The 25,311-nt window shown below is 47.6% G+C and overlaps 1 protein-coding gene across 1 annotated transcript; it reads right to left on the reverse strand.

The window, feature by feature from the left end:
* Positions 1-3,046: 3,046 nt before the first annotated feature.
* LOC126542195 (uncharacterized) lies at positions 3,047-19,232 on the reverse strand. The gene is made up of 3 exons (XM_050189147.3): positions 18,509-19,232; positions 8,107-8,393; positions 3,047-3,752 (listed from the first exon to the last, which is right to left on the reverse strand). The coding sequence occupies exons 1-3, from the start codon at positions 19,229-19,231 to the stop codon at positions 3,419-3,421; spliced, it is 1,344 nt and encodes a 447-aa protein (XP_050045104.2). The 5' UTR covers position 19,232; the 3' UTR covers positions 3,047-3,418.
* Between the last annotated feature and the right edge of the window lie 6,079 nt (positions 19,233-25,311).

The raw sequence follows: 25,311 nt of genomic DNA on the forward strand, positions 1-25,311 counted from the left end.
CCTCTGTGTATTCGTAGCGTACTATCGCGTCAGTTGTAGCCAAGTTCTGGAAACGCACAGTAGCCCGTGTATTCGTGCTATTAAAGTGCAGGAAATAATGCCCAGGAAGAGGGGAATGCTTGGAAATAGAATGTTTTCGTGATATGTACGGCGTTTGGAATGAGTCCGGTATTTTCAACGCAGTGTATGTAAAAGTGAACTGCTTTTATTTGTAATGACGGATATTCACCACTTTCGCACGTTTCGCCTCTACACGAATTCTTACATGTTAATACCAAAATGACACTTGCTTGTAATCTTTTTTTTCCAGCTGACGTCGTCTGGTGGAGCTTCCTACGGGAACTACTGCTGCTTACATGGTGCCACAACGTTGGATGGCACAAAAAGCCCGAAACGAGCATTTATATAGAAGAAAATAAACATTTCCTCATTTCACAAGGAGTCTTGCGTCTTTTTAAAGTCTGGAGATTGTTCGCAATCGATTTTACTTTATAATAAAACGATTTCGCTGAAGACCGCGCACGGTTGAGCTGGAGAAGCAAAAAAGAAAAAGAAACGTGCAATCGGCGTGATTTGCTAGCGTTCAAAACGCGCGCGCCCAAAACCGAAACCGGAAGTCTGCGAGCTAGACTGTCGGCCCTCTGGTTACCGGAATAGAGGGTAACCAGAGGGCCGGCAGTCTAGCTCGCGAGCTTACATGCCGAGTGGGACAGTCAATGGACCCGGATACCACTATGACGGTGGGACCAACGTACGCGGAAATACTAAACCATCACGGAGGCAAAAGGAAAATATATCCACCACCCCACCCATCTTTAACACAACACGAAGCAGTCGGCTGGCGAAGGCTGCAGACAGGGACATTCTCCAACCTACACATCCTACATAAAATGTTTCCCAGTCAATACACCGCAAAGTAGCAGGGCCACAATACCAGACCCACTAAGAAAGAAACTACGCATACAACCTATCCCTCGCAACATGGACCCAAACCTCCATGCGAGTAGGAGACAGGCTAGGGCAGAGTTTTACGAAAAGACGATGGGACATCGGGACAATACAGTCTATACCAATGCGTCCCTATACTCACAAGCACACAAAAACAACGCGGCAGCGGTAGTAGTAAATAATCAAGGAGAATTAATCACAGGAGTCACGGCCGAGGTGGCTAACATAACCGAGGCAGAGGAAATTGCTGTCGCACTGGCAGCGGAAGAAGGTTATAGAACAGGAATATCCCTCAACATTCTAACAGATTCACAAGAGGCGTGCCGGAGCTATATAAGAGGCAGAATTAGTAACACGGCGCTCAAGATCCTCAGCAGAGTTCCAATCGCTGAGGGACAACCCACACATAACATTATCTGGATACCAAGCCACGCAGGGATCAGGGGCAACGAAGGGGCAGACAGCCTAGCTCGAGGGATGACCAGCCGAGCAGGAACGTCAACCGCCCCAGAGGGGCCACAGATCAACTGCGGGAACAGCTATTCAGAGCTATTAAACCTCTATAAGGGACTAAGATATCAATATCCCCCACCACACAAAGCATTAACAAAGGAGGAGGCCGCAGGATGGCGGAGACTGCAAACGGGCTCCTTCCCAAACTTACACATACTAAGTAGGATGTTCCCCACGCAGTATAGCGCAACCTGTCCGTGGTGTGGAGCTAAACCAACATTATACCACATTACATGGGAGTGTAGAAGAAACCAGGCATTCCACAAACACAAAACACCAAGTGCGGAGCAATGGGAGAGCTGGCTCACCAGCCGCGAGCTAGAGGCTCAAAGAGCTCTAATAGCGCACGCGTGCGAGGCGGCCCGGCTCAGTGGAGCCCTGGACTAGGGGCCCACGCAAGAGGACCCAAGCTTCAAGAATGAAGACTTCGGCCTCGACCCGCTAAAACCTTAAAAGAGTCAACAAAGTTTTCCATTTCCATTTCCATTCCCAGTCAATACGGGGACACATGCCCATGGTGTGGGGCCATCCCAACACTATATCGCATCACATGGGAGTGCAGAAATAACTTCTATTTCCACAAAGAAAAAAAAACCCAGTGCGGAACAGTGGGAGGGCCTGCTCACCAGCGGCGTGCTCGCAGTCCAAAAAGATTTGGTGCAGCATGCTCTCAATGTGGCCAGGCTCAGCGGTGCTCTGAAATCTGAGTGGTCGGCGCCCCTAATAGGGGCGCCGACCACTGAAGACGCCGGAGATTTCAGTAAAACATGAAGACCTCTGCTAGCCGCTGAAAGCTGTAAATAGAGCAATAATATTTTTCCTTCCTTCCTTCCTGGTTCAGGCAATAACGCCGGCGGCTTGATGTGCTGCAGTCAATTGGGCCACTGGGCTCTATGGGAGTGTCTGCTCTTGTTGTATTCCTTTCTCTATGTGCAAACGCTGCCATTGCAAAAAGTCTCTCTTGGCTCCACAGCGTTGTACTGCACTTTTTTTTTTATCCAGCGGCCGTGAACTGAGTATAGAACTATGCAGCCAGACGCTACGCTGCATCATGCATGACGACTCCAACCAGGTTTCGCCGGCTTCAACCACCTTTCTTGTTAGCAGTGCACCACGTCAAAGGGACCCTGCCAACGTCAGCGGCACTGGGTCTCTTCGATTTCTCGTCCCGGGCTGTCCAGAACAGCTCCAAGATGCTGCGTACGCAACGCTCATTGGCTGATAGCCCCACCTCGAGCAGTCCTGGACCGCCCGGAGGAAAAATCGAAGAGCCCTACTCGTGACAATGTCTACGACTGCTACTCCAAGTACGAATGCGTGGCGCGCACAAAAGTGGAACCTATCTCACCTATGTGGCTAGCATGTGGCGCCGAATCCACGAATCGGATTTTACTTTCTGTTCAGCCTTGGAGGCTGGCTTTAGGCAAGTATTCGGCCGCCCATTAGTCATAAACCTTCGTGCTAACAACGCTTGCGTACCGACTCCAAGCAGCACACCGAAAGTATTCACAAGCTAGGTAGAGGACGTCATTGAATTGTTCAAGCGTGAATGACCACCTGAATGAATGAGGTCAGTGAAATCAAGCACTTTATGAAAAGTATTGCTGAAGCTGTATTCCAGTTGCTGCTCTCAAAAAGCTCTTGCACTGTCATCAAGGTTAGCGAAGTATATCAAAGTATAAAATTCCCGCGTTATAGTAACAATATGTCCAATGCTTCGGAAAGACGGTACATGCATAAATAGGTGGCATCGAAAAAGCGCAGAGTCTATTATAGGGAACGGAAAGAAAAGGGAAAGGGAAAAAATGAGTTCAAGGCGAAATTTCCACAAAAAAGGCTGCGGTGCGCGGTGACCCATGGAGATGGGTTTCCGCAAGAGACCGAACGCCCGAACAAAACCACGGCTCACAGTACTGCGAGAGTGTCGTGTCCACCCGTGGTTGGCCTAACGTAGGTGTCATGTTCTGCGTGAGGCCCAGTTCTTAACGGCGCCCATGCAGTTCTTCTGGCACTCCTCCTCAGTGCTGTAGAGTGCCGTTCGGTTTAAATAGCAATGCAACTTCACACCAGGAGCGCTCGAAGAAACGCAAGTTTTGTATCCCATATAGGCCATGGCAGATTGGTACTTTAGGTGCATTATGTCGCAGACTTCTCTTTCCGGCCACCGACAGGAGGTCTTCTGGGTGGCGTATGGACCGCTGCAGCTGCGTTTACATGCCTCTTCGCTTCTGTATTGTTCTTCGCCGGTCAGATGGGGACAGGAGCCCTCAGGGAAGTCCCATTCCGCGCACCTGCAATTCAAGGGCAAAGTCGTACAAAGAAGTACAAAAGTTATTCGCGTTTTCCATTTTTTTCTTCTTTGTTTTCGGTTATGCTCTCCTGATAGTTGTAAATATTGTTATCGTCAAAAATCATACGTTGATTTTTCACCGTGCAGGCACGCGTACATTTTGAGAGTTATTAAGAACACTCTATTGTAGCCTATCTATTAAAGAGAATGTACGAATAATACACAGACATGCATGACTATTTAATACCACCGATGTGTCCTTTCCTTCTGTGTAGCTGCAAGCATGCTCGCACATGTACACTGTTCGGAACAGTTATCTTGGTCGCACGAGCCATAACCGTACAACAAAAAAAAAACTCTAGCTGAGCAGCCACGCTATGTGAAACATGCTGCACAGTTTAAAAAACAAGATATCCAGCAAGCCCGTGTGTTTAGCGCGTAGCCACGCCGTGAACTTATGCAATTTGGTTCTCACAGGGCACCTCAAGCTACCGTTTTCCCATAAAAAACATTGGGACGACCGGCGAAATGACGCAAATGACTATGGCACTTTGTCGCAAGGCCGCCCCGAGCTAGAGGAGTCTTCGCAGAGCAACAGGAAAATGCGCTATGCATCACCCACACTTCCCGACTGCACCTGTGTCACAGCGAAACGAAATAGTGATAGAGGGGCCTTGACGAACTTGCATGCGCAGAGGACACCTACTACAGACTGACGAGCCCAACATGGCTACGGATAGGTAAGATACACGGAGGAAGGAAAAAAATGACTGCCCTTCCACTACTGTGAAGAAGGGTGCAAGCGGAGCTCGGCATCTGCGGCTATTCGTTGTCGTAACGCCTTGGCTTCGCGCTCCCTCACGGCGAGATCGACACGTCGACGACGAGCCCTTTCCTGAGCGAATTACCGGCTATGTTCATCAAACGCTGCTTGTTCTTCGGCCGAACGCTCGACGCGCGGCCCGCTGCCGTTCTTTCAACGCAGCCTGCTCTTCGGCAGATCGAACCAAATGCGCCCTGCCCGTCTGACTGCCGGACCTGAACTGGCGGCAAACGGTGGGCGCGAGACAAGCGAACTGGCGATCACGCCCTTTTCCTCCGGAGGAGGGAAAGGGCGCCTGTCATTGGCTCACGCCTTGTGCTGCGTGTACTTCTTCATGCATTTAAACCCCGCTTTAAAGGGCGCGCACGATGAATCGACAGTGGCTGAATCGGTTAGCGTGGTATTCTCGCAACCCGGAGGTCGGTGGTTGTAATCCGCAGGCAGACAAGCAACTTTTATTTTTGCGCGGCTTCAGTTTTTTTGTATGGCAACACCAACACCGACGCGGAAAGGAGTAAGGCAATACAAGCTGCGTTTTAAAAATGGAGGAGAGGCCCTGGCGGTGCCCCAACATGTATGTTATATTGGTGTGTGCTCATACGTGTCCTTCCCCGTAGATCCCGTACCATGACAAAGGCGTCGTGTGTTCAGGATTGCGTTAGTCTCCGTGTTATGTTCCGCTGTTTTATCCATACCGTTCTGTCCCGGTTGTTCTAGTGCCCAGGTGGGACTGGAAGAAGCAACAAGCGTGATGCGAGGGCGCATGCAACACCACACACCACGTCGCAGACTGAAATCACTGGGCTTCAGGGTATGGACTATAAACACCTTGAAGGTCAAACACAGCGTGCAGTGTTCCTGCCTTTGACAGTGGATGATGTACTTGTGGCACGTAAGAAAGCCATGTGGAAGGGTGAAAGAGAAGCGACTGCTGTGAGTAATTAAGAGACGAACCCTCCTTGCCGCAGGTATTTGTGTGCTCGAGTTCCACAGGGAAGTGAAGATTGGCGGATGCGGTGCAAGAGTGAACAAGGCTCGACAGGTGAACGTACGCCTGCGCGCACACCAAACGACTGATGATCGCACGTAGGCTCGGTCAACGCGCTAGCCGCACGCATAGGCGCTTACTGTTCGGCACCGTGCGGAGTATACCACAGAACCTTGCTTCCGTGAAGCTTCATTTATCGTGAGAACAGTATACCTCAGGCCGCAGTCAGTGCATTTAAATGCTAACAACGTTCCCCTCTACTGGCGTCTTCATCGGCGCGCTGTGGCTTGTCACTTGGCCGCGTAGTGCGGCCGCCCGGAACTTGTTCAACAGAGCAAAGTGATTCTCGTGTTTGTTCTCATAAACTGCAGATGGGCTAGCCATAGGCCGTGATGCGCGTGAAGTGTGTTGCCGGTCACTGGCTGCGTATTCTTTTAGTGCACTGAGAATGCAGATTTATTTCCAGAAAAGCCGGCAAAAGTAGCAGGGTAGCGGCCTAGGAGTTTAACTTGCGGAGTTCATGATGAGCTCCTTTCAACGTTAGAGCACATATTCTAGGACGAAATGATATAGGTAGGGTGACCCAGAAATAAGTATTCTAGGTCGCCATTTGTTAGATCACAACGGCGCACTCACGCTCACGTAGCCGAGCATGATTGCGCACCAAAGGCGAGAAATGCAAACAAGAGAGGTGAATTAACCCCGACAAGAGGGCGGAGTAACGCCAATTTGCACCATCACTGAGTTTACAAAAAGTGACGTCACAGCCTCTCCTTAGTTTCTTTCTTTTTTTCCCCCTTCCTCCATGATTCGTTCTAATATTCGAAGCGATCCAATATGGAATTTGTAGAAGTGATTTCCTCCGTTGCACAACTTCAATCTGTCAAGCAAGATGGCAATTTTTCCTTAATTTCTATCTTTATAAGTGAGTTGTTACCTGTTTCTGCCTTCAATTCGTTTTTTTCTTTCTTTTTTTTTCGCTGCCTGCTGCTCTTGACTCAATAAAAAAGAAAAATCACTTATCATTGCTTGTATCCGGGCTGATGCGCACAATAGGAGTTATTAATTAATTACTAGATTATACCTCGGGACAGTAGGCACCATGAAAAAAAACATTTTGTTATAATTACGACGTCTACTAGGTAATCATAAAATCAACATAGTTAAGCAACTCTAAGCACCGATTTATTTACACGTACTTTAATGCACCTCAGAAACAGTTACGAATCCTTGCATGTATTAGAGCGCGACGCCTTCATTGCTAAAATAATTCGTTTATTTTAGTTTATTGGCTGCAAACCAAGAAATAGAGGCAAAAGCCAACTACTTAAGGCCCTTGCCGTAAGAAACAGCATGGCTAATAGAGACTCGAAGCAAAAATCCCTGCTGCAACTCAAGAAATTACAGCTGGCTACAAGGTAGCTCACAAAATCGTCGCGAATTAAAATAAATCAAATGTATATTGACATCGAAGAATACCTCAAACTAATAGAAGAACATAACAAGAAATAAGAAAAACGAAGGCAAGCAATATTATAAACTAAGTCTCTTAAATACGTGTCGTGATTGTACTTGCTGAAGCGATATGGAATGTAGGTTTTATGCGCGAGCTTAGGAATGGCTGAATCGGAGTCTCAAGTATACTAAATGTAAGCTTTTGTATACCATTATTCGTGCTTCATTTCTAAGGTTAGCGATATGTATCTGGAAAGTTGTAGGCATTGCGCACGACAATGTGATCATTTTCGAACTCTGTTTTAGCGTAACTAAATATAAATATATTAAGTTAACGATAGATAGCTTTATAGTTCAAATAGCTGGTGATTTTGTAAGATTCTATGTGGAACAACTGGTGCTTTTACTAGGGGTAAGTTTTCAACTTCTCGGAGTGGTGTACAAGCTGTGAGTGAGTGAACGGTTAGTAGCACATGTGGTTCCTTAAACTAGTAGTTCATACTGTATGTGGCAGTAAACAACGGAGTAATATAATTGCATCTCACTGAAGGTGAGATGGAACTTCTGAATTAGTTCACTACACCAACCAACCTTGCTATTTTTGTACGCATATATTAAGTGAGTTGGCGCCAAAATAAATACTCATCAAATACTACTCCTAGGCATTTCACTGAACTTTCTTGGACCAAAGTAGGGTATATAAATGAGACTGGGGGTCTTTACCAGACTTATTTTTCCTATAAATATGAGATATCTTGATTTCGCAACATTTAGTCGTGGTCACAGTGCAAGATCATTTCACAAAGCCTTGGAAGAAACTTGTATGACAAAGGTGTGCTCTGTAAATAAAAGATTTGTGTAGTCAGCATAGATGGCTATGTCATCGACATAGGTTATATTAACTATATGTATAATATAGAATAAAAGCAGGACTGGACCCATAGTGGATCACAGCGGGATAGCTGTGACGACGCTAGTTCAAAAGAAAAAAAAACGCTTTACGACAGTGCACTGGAGCCTCTCATTGAAACAGCTGCTCCTTAAAATGAATCAATATGAATGAACCGTGAACAATGAACAAAAGCTTACTGGTTGACGTCGCTGCTGAAAAACCACCATGCGCCTTCTATCATGTCAATCGCCCGGCACCGCGAGTACAGTGGAAGAGGAGCTGTTTCGCACTCTTCAGGGTTTCCACCAAACATAGAGAAGCATTCATTTTGGCAGTCAAGGCTGGTCTTGTATAGCCTCCCTGAATACGGGCAGGTGTAGTTAATGTCTTCCTCAGTATGCCGGCACTTCTGGGTCTTTGTACTATAGTAGTACCCGGATACCGTTTCTTGGCAGTAGATGTACATATCGCCACCAGGAGAACACTGTAAAAAAGAGAAGGTCATTGTCAGGTCGCAGGTGATCGAGTATCCGGGACGTGGAGCACGAGCAAAATTAGAGATGCGCCCGGAATAAACAGGCAGAGGAACAACAGCGAGAGCAATGAACTATGCAGATCCAACGTGCATTTCGGAATCTGTGTGAAGGGAAGATTTGGGGAAGCGGGTAATTAAGCAATATAACATTGCTCATCTTCTGGAACGCGTATTGCAACATGCCTATTCATGTTGGTCAATCAGCAGGGCCAAAAGTCCCCACCACGCAACCGATGTGGTTCATGCAACCGTGAATTACAGTGTCTCCAGGATAGGACCTCTTTTCTGGGGTTTTGCAAGCCAAAGCTCTCATCTGATTGTGAGGCAAGCGTCAGTGAGCCCGGAAAAAAGCCTCTGTGCCATAATGAGTACGCTATCGGCTTCTATGCAAAAGGGTCCTCTGTTCGAATCCGGCCGTGGGGCAACTATATATATATATTGTAAGCACTATTAACGTACGTCGTCGTTTTCATTTGTACATAGCCATCATCATCTTCCCTGTTCTTCGACTTCTTCGCGCATGAGCTGGGGCGTTGCCTTTTTTGGGAATATATATATGTATATATATCCGGAATATCACGGTGACCAGTGGTGCTAATGGCAGATTGCCACATAACCAGTAGCAAATACCGTCCAACATTTTTAGGCTGCACTATCATCTCCGTGATCATCCTCCGGTAGGAAAAGTGGGGGCAACTCGCCAAGAAAGGACTTTGTCTTTAAAAATGCTGCTCCGCGTTAGTGGTCTGATGTGCTCTAATGTGCCTCTTTCCTGACTTCGCATGATTTCTCCAGTTTCGCTTCTGAGAACACTTATTGTTTTCCGATTTTTCAGTTGGTTACGTTTCTCCTTTCCCCTATAGTCAAAAAAGAAAAAAAGTTATCTTCTTTCTAGTGTTTTTTTTTTTTTCGAAGCTAAAATGCTGCCACAAGCAGACACAAGTTAGACAAAAAGCCTGTTGGCACGGCTTCGGGAAGGGGAGAAAAAAGCTAAAAGCGTGACAATAAAGAGATGACAGGACCAGGGACTGATTATCAACAAGTGCGCTTATTTTTGCGACCACAATAATATAGGCGGAAGAAATTACACCTGCGCTCCCGAAATCTACGAAGCATGCACTAAGCATTGCAACGGGCTTTCATGCGTCATGCCATTAGTTTCTCTGTCTAAAACAGAGATCAGCTATCTTATTGACTAAACTATCTGTCGCTTTTGTTTTCCGTTAAAGACGCACGCAGAGTTCTCGGTTGATTTTTCTCAGCACCTTCTTTCCTGTCAGGTCTACAGCATATATATATATATATATATATATATATATATATATATATATATATATATATAATATATCGTAACGCAGAATGCAGTTGTAAAATAAACGAACTGATTGGTAGTCACCACCTACAGAAAGGTCCTTTATTTCCTGTTTTCTCGTTGATGTTCGCTTATAAGTAAGTGCAGAATGGAACGCGCGCACTGTCGCTGGAGGATTTTATGGCAGGAAAGGTGGGATGCGAAGGGCCAGAGATGTCTAGCGACATCTATTCGGTGGACGTCCACTGGGTGCTTTGTAGCTGAACTGGTACCACAGTTAAAACCCTCAATCTCTCTCTAAAAAAAAGAAGAAAAACAAAAGCAGTTACCTATTCTCCTGCATTCGTCGTCGTCATTGATTGGCTAATTAATTCGTAATTACTTAATTAGTAGCGGTTAAGGGCTAGTTCCTCCAGGATCAAGTCCGTGTGTAGACACAAAACACCACATACGTAGCCCGATCCCGAAAGTTGTGCAATTCGAGGGCAACCCGCGGCGGAGGTGCAGTTTGCCATTAAGGGGCCCACATACACAGCTTCGCTAGTCATCCTTCTTCACAGATTGGAAGGGCACTGTATTTTTTGTCGAACCACCTCGATTCGTGACCGCAATGATCTGCGGTTTTGGTAGTTTTTCTATAATACGATAAAGACAAAGCTCGGGTTCAATAGAGTCCCGCGCGCCAGTCAGAACCAGCCGGCTCGCCATAGGCAACGGTAGGCACCCATATGTGTGCCGTCATGGTCTGGAGCGGGTTTATATACAGGGACATTAGGGCCGCAATAAAGCCCTTCGATATTATAAAGGCAGTGACGACTGCTGCATGGCATTACCTCGTGGTTTGTGTTGAGAGAAAAAAAAAATAGTTTTTTTGGTGGGCGCTACTACCCTGTGACATTAAACGGCTGTGTGACATTAGGTGGCCAATCGGGAACGACGGCGGAGAACCAAGCTATTGCGAGAGCAGTCATCCTAACATCAAATTCGTATTATAGCAAAGGACACGTCTGGGTGCAAAACTGCACGGCGGCTGAGTGCGGAAAGCAATGCGCTCGAGGCGCGTGTCCTCTGCGCGCTTCTCCTGGTCCACAGCAGGGTGCGCGCTGAAGTTCCAATCGCGAAGCTCAGCGGTGAGATCAAAGCCTTTCGCTACTTTTAGAAGATCCAGGGAACTTTAAGCCGAAATGCACTGTCGTGACTCCTGGCGATTCGGCGCTTGGGCTGGTCATGCAGGGGCCAGGATCCGCGCAGTGTCCATTTCTGTCTAATGTTGCTCTCCGAACTGACCGTACGGTTCATCCCATGATTCACGCTATTGCTGTTTCGGTCGTACGCGTGCCACCGCGACCTGCCAAGTGTGGCTCAACGCAAGACATCGGCTGTTGCTCCGGGAGATATCGGCGCGCCAGCCTTTACGTGACCAACCATCCAGTGCGAGACGCCGCTGAGCCGTATTCGTTCGGCATCCGTGCCAAACTCGCCAAACGATAGCACGGCGCGTCGGAGGGAACGAGCGGTCACGTGGAGCCTACAACTCGGGTTATAACTAAATGATAAATTATGGGGTTTTACGCGCCATTACCACGCTCTGATTATGAGGGCACGTCGTAGTGAGGGGTCTCCGGATGCATTTTGACCACCTGGGGCTCTTTAACGTGCAGCTGAAATCTAAATACACGGGTGTTTTTGCATTTCGCTGCCATCGAAATGCGGCCGCCGTGGCCGGGATTTGATCCCGCGACCTCGTGCTTAGCAACGGAACACCAAAGCCACTAAGCAACAACGGCGGGTAATTTAGGTTCGGCGTTTCCCATTATGCCCGACAGAGAAAAAAATGAAAGAAAGACAAATTCATGTAGAACTAATCTCCGATGACTATTCAAGCATGCGAATAGCATCCTTGGGAAGTTAAAAGTAATTTCGTGCACATAAACGATGATCTATTATTCTACGCACACTTTTACGCTTTGTACACGTTATTGTCAGAAACTCTTATCATGCGTGTTTAATTGGTGATATGTTTTACACGTTATGGCAAGTATTACTGTGAGTGGAACGTACCCAGTTCAGCGACTCAAGTTGACGCCAAAGGCGTTCCTTCCAGAGCGGTACATAAAAGCTGGTAGCTACTCAGCGGCCAAAGTTAGGTTTTGGTTGGATAGCTAGATAGCTGAATAGTTAGATGCATAGATAGATATCTGTAAAAAAGAAGCTGATCTGCCAATAGAAGCATGCTATTCGCATTTTTTTCTTTCTTCATTTTAGCCGGAAAGGGTCAGTGAAAGCAAATTTACCAGAGACCCAAGATTAGGATTACACAACAGCTGTATGCCTCTGCGCACTTTTATGAAAAGAGCCTGGCGAGGGGAAGGTCACGCGTCAATCAGCTGCCCAAGCAATATTTGCAATTTTCTTTCCTATTTGTGTCAGTTTTGTTTGTAGCACTGACGAAAACAAAAACCGTGAAGGGGGCGTGGGGTGTATTGTTGGGTGGACAATACGCAATGGGTTCTAAGGAGCGCCGGCTAATGCCCCTGGAGTCTCCATGCAGCGGCCACTGCGAAAGATGAACTGGACAATTTCAGTAAAATGGCAACGTGAGGCATACATTCCCATTTTATCATTATTCGTTGAAATTTTGTACCCCAAAAGACCCTACAAATAACGTCTCACATCATTTGTACTCAATACTTATTAATTTTTACATAGACACACCACCGTGTGGTATTGTAGCCTTCCTATTTACTGATTCTCAAAAACATTAATTCATGTATTGGATAGAATTACAGCGTTTGCAGTGGAGTATGTGCAGTCATTCCACACAATCCGCACATCTCAATTAGTGAACCAGATATTCACATTAGTATGTTAAGCGTGGCGCGAGAAAAAACAAAAACCAACAAAAGAAAACACTTTTCTGGGGCACCTGAAATTAAATTGGGAAACAAGCACGTGAAGTTGCGGAAGAATAAAAGCTGAAAACACTGAGCCCTAACCATGAGAAGCAGATGCGCACTCGACGGGCCTCGGCCGCAGCCCAGCCCAAGGGCGATGCGTTAAAACAGTTCGGACTCGCACCTGCATGGATACGTTACTTTTGTTCACGGAAGTACAATGACGACCTTGTACAACAGAAGCGCCTACTGGGTCTTGGTGTTGCGAGAAATATCTGCCGACCGCCGCGACCTTTCAAAGTCACAGTGCACCCACCGCGGTAGATTAGTGGCTGTAGGACGTTGCGCTGCCGAGCTCGAGATGCCGGGTTCGATCGCGGCCGCAGCGGCTGCGTATTCGATACGGGCAAATTACAAAAAAAAATGCTGGCTCTCCCGCAATTGAGAGTAGACGTAAGTCGCAGATTGGTTGGAGTAATAACGACGATCACTCACAACCATCTCACAACCATCCGTGGTGCACAGGACGCTGCCGGCCTGGTAACGCATGGCGCCATCTCTCGACGGAGGTGACGCAAAAACGCGTGCCGCGGAACTCACGGACCGCTGGCGTTGAGAAGAGCACAGGCAACCGTGACCCAGCGCCAGAAGATGACAATCAATTGTATGGCGCACTGTATCTGCCTTTTGAACGCCGCTATCGGAAAGGATACATTAAACTTCAGCGTACTAGTAGTTACAGCTCGAGTGATATTGTGAACAATCATTTGGAAGATCGAACTCCGAAGCAAAACTTTTTTAACTTGTTTGGGCAGTAACTAGCATATGCAATGCGGTCCTGTACAAGGGGTTGGGGACCAGAGACCGCATTTAAGTTTTTACTGGTTGCCAATATGATCTTGTTTTGCTCTCGCAACGACGCCCGGATGTTCTCGTTTCGTTCTCGCCCCATTCTCGTTCGATTCTCGTCTTGAGTGCCTGGATAACAGCTCTTGATTTTGGCTCAAGGTCTTTTGTAGGCCGTCGACAACGGGAGTTAAAAGCATTTCATGCTTAAAGGGAAGCTGAAAGTTTTAAGAAAAAAAATGAGTGAAGAGCAGTACGTCGTGGTTTTCAACCCTCTGAATTCGAATATCGCATCGAAATTGAGCGAAAGAAAGCGCAAACAAATTTTATTTCGACGAAAAGTGCAGCAGCAGACACGCCCAGCTCGCGCGTCTCGTTTCCGCCTGTGATTGGTCGGGCGTCTCGTGACGTCAACAATAGTATTCGTCCGGACCGACTGCTGCCGCTACACACGAAGCACGGTGCAAGGTAGTTTGGTGCTGTTTTGCTGAGACGGTCATGGAAAATTTCAAGAGCTTGCGTTTCTCTGAGGAGTTCGGCGTTAAGTGCAAACTCCACGAGAGCGATTTTGCTTACGACGGTGACGGGCGACGGCTTCGAGCGACAAAACGGGCCGTCGCTTGAACAGACCGCTCGGTGTTGTCGCTCGATCGCTCGTTTCTAGAAATCTAGAACTCGTGGCTTGTCGCCCGGAAGTACTATGAGCGACTAGCCAATAGTGCGAAGCCGGAGCTGGATGTACTTAACTCAAATACTACCGTTTGTCGCACGTAACGAGCAAACTATTGAATTTTACACGTGCAAGAATAAGCACCTAGCGCAAGACCTTCAGAAATATTTTGTGCTCCTTTTTCAGTAAAATACATCAACTTAAATTGATAAAGTAGGCGTCACGCTTCTTACGGCGCGTATATTGCTGCCCTCATACTGGGAAGTCGTCGCTCAATACCGTCGCTCGCGCGGAGTTCGGCTTGCAGGCGACGAGTGAACGCGAGAGCCATCGCCTCGCGTGTCGCGCGGTCGCTGTCGCGTTGCAAGGTCACTAGTGAGGGGTTTATACTTTACTCCCTACATGTAAGAGCCGATTGCGAAGAGCCGGCCTCTCCAAGAAGCAAAAAATGCTGCACTGCTTTCCACGCGAACGAAGGCGAAGTGTTAGCATCTCCTTGTGTTGGAAATGTTCTTTGGCGAGTATGTTTTTTGCTAAGCTGGATTCAGCGTTCCAGTGAGTACGTTTCCGGGCAAACAACTGTAGTGTTATGTTCCTGCATGCCTCCTCGTAGAACCTAAGCGGTGATGCGATCTTCGGAATTTGTGCGCTGCCCCAAAGCTGTCGGCAATATACGCAGATGGTTTAAACGCGGGAAAAGTTTACCGGCTGTTGTAGCACGTGTAGTATAGAACGTTCATCAGTGCGCCATCCGCACGCTACTCGTAACAGGCGAATTCCGTCGGCTACGTGAGATGGTCGGTTTCTGTATGTGTGCGAAAGAAGGGGGAGCGCAGCGTCCTGGCGTGAGTAGGCTTTCCAACGCATGCAAACTTCGCGCTTGCACTGCGTTATGGTAGCTGCATGCAGGCTGTTTCACAACACACGTGCGAATAAAAATTCGCGGCGCTTGGCGATGAAACCTGCGCCAAGGGCGGGAGATAAACATACGCCTTCCGTTCAGCGTGCTAACACGAAGGAGAACCCAAAGCACGCATTATTGATAAACTCCGGTAGTAATCGTCACGGAAGTGGTTAGAGCACAACACTGTTGTTCTTGAGCGCTTGAAGTTGTTTCGCTTCACAGCAGCCTCCTACTTAGCTGAAAGCTTGTTGTCTTGCAGGAACTAATGGAACATCGGAACACCCTCGCGGCCGCTGGTGTTCGTGCAAGCGTAGGCTGCACAGAACGCCGGCATGATCGGCCTACAAGTTCAATTGATGCTGCGCACGTCAACTACCACTCCTACATACACACAAATAAAGCAATGTAGGGTCGAGCGCAGCAGATTAGGTCGGCACGCACGCAGAAATAAGCCCGGTCAGGCACGGTCGCGGAGACTGCGAAGGAACGGAACACCAGTGCTGACGTCACTAAGCCGCGGTTTCCGGTCTCCGCTCGCATCGTCAGCGTCAGCAGCAGCGCGCGGCGCTCGACGGGGGGCGGAGCTACAGCGCCATTTTAACCGACGATTGCGTCGCTCCTAAGTGAAAAATCCCCCCCAAAATTTTACCTGCACGGTTTATAAGGTTCCCGCATCCGTATATGAGCGTCTTATTCAATTCGATAGACTCTTCAGCTTCCCTTTAAATAATGATAGTGCATTTAGATTTAGGTGTACGTTAAAGAGCCCCAAATTGTCATAACTACAGGTGGGTGAATACTCGAAGTTTTGAATACGAATCAAATACTACACAGCTATTCGTAATCTAAAGGAGTCTGTTCGGTATTTTCGAATCTCGGAACTGACCAAATAGTCAGCAACAACCGACTGTTAAAGTATGGTTACTGTCCTCCGTGAGGGGGCTAAATAAAAGCATCGCAAGTTATCGGAAGTAATAGAACGACAATAGTTTACGAACTAACGCAATAACAAAGCGGATAATGAAAATCTTGTTTTCGGTTTGGCGGCCGAAGCTTACCTAACAACTGTGCGTTTTGCGAGTATTCGGTCATTTAGTGTTTTCGACCAGTCTATTCTATGCCTGCGGTGTTTTTCTTGCAAGAGGCCCTCTTAGATTTCTTTAGGGCACACAACTAAGTTACTCATCAGCTTTCTTTTTTTGATGCAAAAGCGTGAAACGGCCCATTGAGCGTAAAAAAAAAAAAAACGGCAGCGTCTTCAGCAGCGAAACGGCCCCTAAATTCCCATTGGGTGCGACGCCACGTCAGCAGCGCGCCTCGACGGGCGGTTGAATCGGAACGGCTGACGCGTCTTGCGGGGTAGTCGCGCGACGCTCTTCCTCGGTCTCTCGTCGCGCAGGGTGTCGGTGGCATACGGGCTTGGCACCGCAGGCTGCTGCTGCTGCTTCTGCTTGCTGGCTCGGACGGCACATACCACTATGGCACATTACTCGCAGCGCAGAACTCGAAGCACCGCTCAGCGGCGTTCAATTGCACATTAATGCTTTCGCATTCACGACTCGTACGAAGTGCTTAGGTGTCCCCAGATATTTCTTTCGTTTCCCATAGCACCCTAGCGTTCTTTTTTTTTTTTTTTTTTTTTGGTCAGCCTCTTATTTAGCGTTTTTCGAAAGCTCCATTCCGTGCAATTGCCATTCACTTTTAGCAACGTTTTGCGAAAGCAGGCTCTAAAGAGGTTCAAATGCTAACCGTGCAGTCCTTTAATGACGATTATTGATGTGTTTAAAACTAATTCTTGTGTTTGGTATTTAGCCCCTTTTCTACACTAGTCAGTACTGGCGTGGTACTTAATTTTACCGAAATAAAGATTTCATCTCTAAATCTATGCGCCTGCCTTTGAATATTCGATATTTCATGCGATATCGATACTTACACTTCATATTCGATTCGTATTCGAAAAATTTTACATTAGCCCCGTCCAGTCATAACCAATTCGGAGTACCCCACTACGGCGTGTCTCATATTAGTATCACGGTGCAAACTAGTAACACCCCAGAATTTAACTTTTCTTTTCCAGATTAGCGGCACAATTTCCAGCGAGCTTGTTGCTGTGTGTAGTCCCCTACCCTTCCGCTTGAAAACCGGGCCATGAACACACAACACCGCTAAAGTCCTCGCAGCCAGAGTCTATGAATTTTCGCAAATGATTTCTTTTCAAGGAAATTTCAAATCACTAACTTAGGTCTTTTCTCGAGGCGCTTCTTTGCCACCTCGGAAATAGCACAGGCGAACAATGAAAAATTAGTGGGTTGTCACATCGCACATATTACACTCCAGTATTCCATTTACGATATTAGATAGTTTTAGAATAGCGTTTGCAACCAAGCGTAATTGCATTGCGTGGGTAAATAAAGAGCGTTGTTCTTACTGTGCATGCTTTGGATGTTATTGGGTTTCTTTGGTTTAATAAAGTGCGCTATGATAGCATACGTTTGTTGGCGAATTTAACTTTTGTAACGTTTACGCACGCTAGGCAATAACCTTGTTGAACATGGCGGCACCCATGGCTTCCGCTCCAACGTGAATTGTCGTCATGGCTACGGTTTCGCTCTCGTTGATGCGAATAGTGAGCGCATAACGCGTCTAGTTTGAGATCGTTCAGCAATTCTGGTGTCCGCAGACCTAAAAAGATGCGTTCACATAGCAACAACAGGATGATTGCTAATGAATTGCATTGTATTGGTTACGTTTCGGAAGAGACGTTCTCGTACGTTATAGTAAAAGTCTTAAAGGGTCGTGCACCATAACGTCCCGCAAATGAGCTGGCGTTTAACGTGCGTAAGGTGAGAAACGCTATTCTAAATTTGTCTATTATCCGATGTCGCCATTGTCACTGCCACAGTTTCTGGTATTCAAACAGCTGCGACTAGGCACACACCATACGAACTGTTCATCATTCCGCGTTTACGCTTATGTTTTCGAGGGGTTCTCGCCATTATGGTAACTCTTGTTTAGCATGAGACCTTAATGCACATTTCAGAGGCAAGTAAACTAAAAAAAGGAGATGTAATCTATGTACCATGTAGACTGCATTTTGAGAGGAAGCCTTAACATGACGACAAGGGAGGTATTTATGAACATGGTGGTGTATTGCCCCTTCAACTACATTTATATTGTCAAAATGATCTCGTGAGTTATGAGAACATGCTCGCATTTTAGGAGCACATGCTGTTTTAAGCACTACTTGAATATAATAAAATAAATGTTATTATCCTCTCGATAATGTAATTAAATGGTCTTTTTCACATTATTCAGAAACGTTTTCGAAGTGAATGACACTCGATAGATTTTAGCAGGTTAGTCCAGACACTCAGGAATGAAATGCACTCGACTTCGAGACTGTTCGTATCATGAACAGCAAAAATTTCATGTACTTACAGTTACGGGGAGTGGCTTTCTCGGCGTTGGGGTTGTGGTAGTACTAGTGGTTGTAGTAGTGGTTGTAGTTGTAGTGGTTGTGGTTGTTGTGGTAGTAGTTGTAGTGGTTGTGGTTGTTGTGGTAGTAGTTGTAGTGGTTGTGGTTGTAGTGGTGGTGGTTGTCGTGGTAGTAGTTGTAGTGGTTGTGGTTGTTGTGGTAGTAGTTGTAGTGGTTGTGCTTGTACTAGTTGTCGTGGTAGTGGTTGTAGTGGTTGTCGTGGTAGTAGTTGTAGTGGTTGTGGTTGTAGTAGTTGTGGTTGTAGTAGTAGTGGTTGTAGTAGTGGTTGTAGTGGTGGTGGTTGTGGTTGTGGTAGTTGTGGTGGTTGTAGTAGTAGTTGTAGTGGTTGTAGTTGTGGTGGTTGTAGTAGTAGTAGTGGTTGGAGTTGTGGTGGTAGTTGTAGTGGTGGTTGTAGTTGTAGTGGCTGTAGTTGTGCTGGAAGTTGCAGTGATGTTAGTTGTTAGTTTAGTCGAGAAAGTGGCGACAGTGATGACAAGGCTCATGGCGACGGATACATTCCGTATAGGCTGTCGTCGGGCCTGTTCCTGCTTTGCTGCCCACAACAAGGCCGTGTAGAGCAGAAACAGCAGGAGCAGAAGCACGGCCAGCGTGCACCAACAGCGCCAGATCAGGGCCGCACCTGGTCTCCTGTTTTCGGCACGCCCGAGGTCTTGCATCAGTGGCATGCGTCGCACGTACGCTGGAAAGCAGAGACGCTGCTCGTACTCTCTCGGCGGCAAATGTATTCACACTATGTGCAATACATGCGTATCTGTGCCTTTTGAGTGCCGGTAAAGATAGGGCCGTACTCAACTGCAATTAACTAGGTGAGAGCCATTTCGTTTCTCATCTTTCGAAAATCGTAACGGTGTACTGCCCACTAATCGCGGTAGGTACGAAATGGCTGCTCGAAATGTCAATCTTTGTTCGTAACGAATTGTGCGCACAAGAAAATGTTAATGTCTGCTTCGAATGTCAATATACATTCTAGGTACATATATGAACAACAATCATACATATTAAACAGCGCCAAAACACACACCGACAAGAAAGAGAATATGACCAGCGCTCTCCCGTGCTCGACATGCATGAACAAATTACGAAGGTTGCTGGTCTGACGCTATGTCAGATTTGTTGGCTGAATGGATGCCACGATGTGCGTCTACCGAATGTTCTGCATTATGTCTCAGCTAGCGGTATCCCTGAACTTCGCGCCAAAATAGTGTGTTGTACTATTTATGTGGCTATTAGTGGCTGTAGTGTTTATGTTTAAGTAATTGAGAAAATTTGCTGAACTTAAACATAAACTGTAATATTCACCTTTACGGCATGTTTTCGCAATATTATCGTAAGATTATGATGGTAAATACTGGTCCGTAGCTAATAGAGATAATTTTGTACTCTGTCTCAAAATCTATCCAATACTTGACCCTAGGAGCGCCCGACTCGCTGAGTGTGCTTTGTTCCAGGGGGTTTTTAATCGACGCACACTTCTTCGGGTCGCTTGCCACTTTCTTCTCAAAAGCGTACCCAGCTTTGGTCGCTTCCTGTAACGTACACACTTATTTTTTTCGTTGAAAAGCGGCAGCTGCACCTTACTCAAGCAGCTTGCTGAAAAGGGTGGCAGTAGCGGTGGGAGATCCTAGCACCTAACCACGACATAACGTGTTGAGCCTACTTTACTCTGCTTTCACTTTTATCACGCTACGCTCCCTCTTAGTTTTTTCTTCCTTCATGGCGCGCACCTCGGCGGCTTTCACCACATTAATTTATATTTTGCATTTTTAAACACATCGCACAAAGCATGCTCCTGAGATGTAACACGAATCGTTCTTCACTTACTATCGCAGGTAAAATTTTGCCACAATAGACATGTTGGAGGCGCCTACTACGCAAAAGAGGCTTCGCTCACCTGCGACCACCTTAAGTATGACTTCCTATAGCAATTAAAGGGAGCCTTCAGCTTAGCTGAAATAGTTTTTTAGAGGGGAGTGAGTATTGTGGCAGAACGCCGCAGCACTTACACCGTTCCGTTGCAGCCGTCAGCGAAGTTCCATAGTCATCGCCCAAAGTGTCTTGGATGGTCATGGACGTCTCGGCGACCGACAGCCCCGTCAAGGCAGAACCACGGTGCCTCGTTTGCGTGATGGAAGTGTCCCCCACGCTGAAGTCAGGGCGTCGAGACCACTGTGACGACGTTCCCAGGACGCTCGCGTCGCGGCCCTTCGTGAGCGCGGTCGTCTCCGGCGCATCATTCATGACGGGATCTTCGGGATCTCCAGACCAGGCTGTAGGATAGGTCCCCTTCCCTATATCGATGATAGGTAGGCGGAGTAGCGAAACACGTTCCTGAAAGCGGCGCTCTAATGCGAAGGATGAATCACGGATGATACAGATCAGATCGGAAAGCTGGCTGCATTCGACAGAGCGCGTGACCGCGGGAGCCTTCTTTTGCTTCATCTTCTTCTTCTTCCTATCACGTAAGTGGCCAAGAAGAAGAAGAAGAAGAAACTTTATTAAAGAATAGTCCGGCAGTTCTTGCTGTGGTGGCCTCAGGTGACGGCTCGAAGTCCTTGGACTCGAGCGGCATCTTCGGCTTGCCGGACGGCCCAGAGCTGGTCTGCCAGCTCCGAACTTTTAATAGCCGCCTCCCAGCGGCGGCGACGCCTACGGGGAAGGTCCCCGGCGACTCCCGCATCCGGGGCGCCGTCTGGAAGAAGCGAGCTCGAGCCTTCTCCTACTCTGGCAACGGCCGCTATTATGGACGCGTCGCGAACGGAGCTGGTTTGATTACCGTTGTTGCCGGCATATTCCCAGAGCATGTGTCGCAGCGTTGCTCTCTGTCCGCATGTTTTACACGCGTCTGTTGGATATAAACGCGGATAGCAGCGGTGTAAGATAGCGGGGCTAGGGTAGGTGTGTGTCTGGGAGCAAGCGTAAGGTTACGGCCTCGTTCCTGTTCAATTTATCGTGCAGTAGCGGGAATGTGCATCTTTCGAGTCTGTAATGTTGGGTGAGGTCTCTGAACGTGGTTAGGCGATCGCCCCATGCCCAGTCTGTTTCTTGTTGCTGTGTTTCTGTTGTAGTGTCCCGATCCGGCAGATCCGATGCCCCGCTCTCGGGGGCGGAGGCGGCCACATAATCAGCAGCGGCTCAGCGTGTGAAACCTGGAGCCGTGGCGTGGGCAGCCTCGTTGCCCGCGAGCGGAACATCGGTGTGTACCGGGGTCCAGAGGAGGAAGACCGTAGAATATTGGGATTGCGAGGGTGATGACGAGTCGCCGTCGTCAGAAATTTGGAGTATGCGGCCCGCTTCCCGCGAGACAAGACCGCGCGCGAAGCCGCGGATTGCCGCCTGCGAGTCGCTGATCACGATCGCAGCGTTCGGCACCGCGACGAGTGCTAGGGCTATCGCGGCTTCTTCGGCCGCCTCCGTGCGTCCCGTGGTCATCGTGGCGCTCGCGAGGCACTTACCCGAGCGGTCTACAACCGCTATCGCGTGTGCGCTTCTCCCTCCTCCATATCGCGCCGCGTCTACGTACACCGCCTCGTTGCTGTTACCAAACTTCTTCTGAAGGTCGCTTGCTCGTTTGTTGCGTCTCCCGGCGTGGTGCGTCGGGTGCATGTTCTTGGAAAGCGGCGGGATGATCAGGCGGTCGCGAACAGAGGCGGGAACAGCCGTTCTTTCTCCATGCTGAGGGTGGTACGCGATGCTGAGCGAATCGAGGATGCATCGACCTGCCTTTGACCTCGATAATCGTTCGTATTGCGCAACGTCGTGCGCCTCGATTAACTCGTTAAGGGAGTTGTGAACTCCGAGCTCTAGAAACTTGTCGGTGCTCGCGTTGAATCGAACTTCGACCGCGCTCTTGAAAGCCTTTCGGATCATGCATTCGACTTTGTTTTTTTCGGACCCGATCCACCTCAGGTAGGGGGCAACATACGTTATGTGGCTTATTGCGTACGCCTGCACGAGACGGATCGCGCACTCTTCACGCATACCATTGCGTCTATTCGTGATGCGACGCAATAGTCGGATCGTGTCATCTACCGAACGACGAAGTATTCGCACCGTCTCTCCGTTATGGCCGTTTGCCTGCAGGTGTAACCCTAGGATTCTAATTTTATCTACGTGCGGTACGGGAGTACCATCTCCCAATGTAATTCATATTTTGGAATATTCCCGTTCCTCTTCGCGCAGGGCTTTACGACCTCTCCTTGTGGGTTTGTAGAGTAAGAGTTCGGTCTTGGTAGCCGAGCACTCGAGGCCCGTTCCACGCAAGTAATTCTGAACCGCATCTACTCCTGTCTGTAGCGTTCGCTCGACGTGACCGTCACATCCTCCCCCGGGAACCCAGAGGGTGAAGTCATCCGCGTAGACTGCGACGTAATCCTTCTATTTCTGTTAATTTCCCGGTAGACCAAGTAGAACAAAATTAAAGACTAATGGTGATATGACGGATCCTTGCGGGGTGCCGCACGGACCCGTCTCCAAATCCGGCGATTCCTCGTCGCCGACGACGACGCATGCGCGTCTGCCCGCGAGGAAATCTCTAACGTAATTATACATTCTTTGGCCTAGTCCTAATGTTCTAATTATTTTTAAGATCGCTTTGTGCTTAACGTTGTCAAAGGCCATTTTAATATCTAAGCCTAGAATTGCCTTAGTGGAGCTGGTAGTGTCGTCTACGATCTGGTGTTTAAGCTGGAGCAATACGTCCTGTGCGGAGAGGTTGCGGCGGAATCCCAGCATGGTGTGCGGGAACGCGTCATGATCTTCGAGAAAGTCGGTCACGCGGGTGGCCAAGAAATTAATGGATTATTCCAAGTTATAATGAATGGATTTCTGGATATCTATCGACTTAGCGCTGTATAAAGTAAGATTATGTGTTAAAATAAAATTAGTGAATTCAGATCGAATGAATCACAGTTACTTTAGAAGTACACAAGAGGAAAATGTAGAATTTAGCAGGACATTCGGTTGAATTCTATACGAAATTTGTGGGCGGCGAAGCGAGCGTCCCTGTGGCTGAATCCTAAAGCGGAGGCCCCAAAAGAAAGCATAGAATAACAAGTTCTGTAAGTCCAGGCGTAGTCTTCGAAATACTTCCAATATTATTTTCTTTTTACCGCAGAAAAGCGGCGACAACATATAAGGAAGTGATGGACTGTTTCTTCCTCATTACAAAACGAGCAGAGAGGGGAGAGAACCAAGCCCGACATGTGTACGTCGAAGCTTAGAAAGGAATGCGGCAACGTAATTTTGTGAGCGAGACCTCAAGCATTCTTGTGTTACAGGGTTCATTACGCCAGTAAACTGTCAGGTGCTTATAATCTGAAGAGACAGTCAGAACTGAGTTTGATAAGGCTTTTATAATGCTCGCATACGAAATGTAGCCGCCGTGATATGTGCTTTCACATATCTGGTATACAGGAAGGACCGGGCCCCAAAGGTGATGTCTTTGCCAGTGGATGGGCAGTTTCACTGAAAAACAAACATATATGAGTGGGTAGCCAAATCAATTGAAAAGATTGTATGTGCTCAGGAACTAGCAAGGGAATTCGTTTTGTCTTGAGCGAATCACTAGTAGGGGTAAGGGAAGGGCACATAAATAGTGAATGAGTAATAGTAGCAGCTCTTCTAGTAGTTTGGTGTAACTTACGTAAAGCTAGAATTATTGTTATAAACTCAACCAGAAAAACAGGCGCAAAATCAGGCAATCTTAAAGACAATCCTAATAATGCTAACGCGTTAAAGATTGGACAGATCCCATGCACGGTGACAATCAATGGTATGCGAAGCATTTGCAGGTAGTTGGCTACCAAACAATGCTGGAGCATTTTTTAGGGTTCCGCAAAGTATTACCAGAGGGGCTAACAAGTTTGTGTAAATCGGGCGGTTGTGTGTGGCGACAACAGCAAGACGATGACGACAATCGTATGATGGCAACGGCACGATTCTTACTGCGGCTGTTCCACCTGAATATATACGACGTGCCGATTGCTGGGCTCTGCATAGGTACTGAATGGGTATAAGGGAGAGAAACATGTATTGTGATTTGATCTGCGGCCAAGTGTTGCAGAATCGTAGATACCTATGCGGATGTAACGTGGTCTTTGTTAAAACGACGGTGGCATTTATACTCCCGAAGAAACATTAAACCACGATCATTCTTCAGACGGGTACATATCCGAACTTAAACACCCTCAGCAAAATGCAAACCCCACAGTACACTGACAAATGCCCATGGTGCCAGGAGACACCCACGCTCTACCATATAACGTGGGCCTGCCAGAAAACAAATGCGGCTCTAATAATACCAAACTCGAGTGCGGAGCAATGGGAAGGAATGCTCTCCAGCGACCGTCAGGACGTCCAACTAGGGCTGATCCGACGGGCCCAGCTGGCAGCGGCATCCAGCGGAGCCCTGGGCTAGGGGCAGACGGGCATTGCTAAGAAGATGGAAGACACCATCTGACTGCGAAATTCATCAAATTTTTCTAGAGCTGAAAAACGTTTTTCCTCCTCCTCCTCCTCCTCATCAGTTATCTTCCGCAGGTATGATTGTCATACCAAACAGTTATCTTTCGCGAGGGGTAGTACTTGTCCTAGATTGACCGTTTGGCGTTGCCTTCCTCGAGCATGTGCAAATGAGTTTTGTCTCGTCGTTCTTTTCTACCATTCTGCGACTATTCAGTTGATAGTTGGCTGGCATTTGTGTTGTGCTTTTCGTTTCAACTTCTGTCGCTGCTTGCACACCTGCCCT

The sequence above is a fragment of the Dermacentor andersoni genome, chromosome 2, assembly GCF_023375885.2.
Source record: "Dermacentor andersoni chromosome 2, qqDerAnde1_hic_scaffold, whole genome shotgun sequence".
Classification (NCBI taxonomy): Eukaryota; Metazoa; Arthropoda; class Arachnida; order Ixodida; family Ixodidae; genus Dermacentor; species Dermacentor andersoni.

What these genes read in the sequence shown, in the direction of transcription:
- LOC126542195 (XM_050189147.3), bottom strand. Translation starts at nt 19,231, where the DNA reads ATGCCACTGATGCAAGACCTCGGGCGTGCCGAAAACAGGAGACCAGGT. An exon ending in GAAAGCCACTCCCCGTAACT is followed by an intron (nt 8,394 to 18,508) that starts GTAAGTACATGA and finishes TCTTTTTTACAG; the next exon opens with TGTTCTCCTGGTGGCGATAT. An exon ending in TTCAGCAGCGACGTCAACCA is followed by an intron (nt 3,753 to 8,106) that starts GTAAGCTTTTGT and finishes CTTGAATTGCAG; the next exon opens with GTGCGCGGAATGGGACTTCC.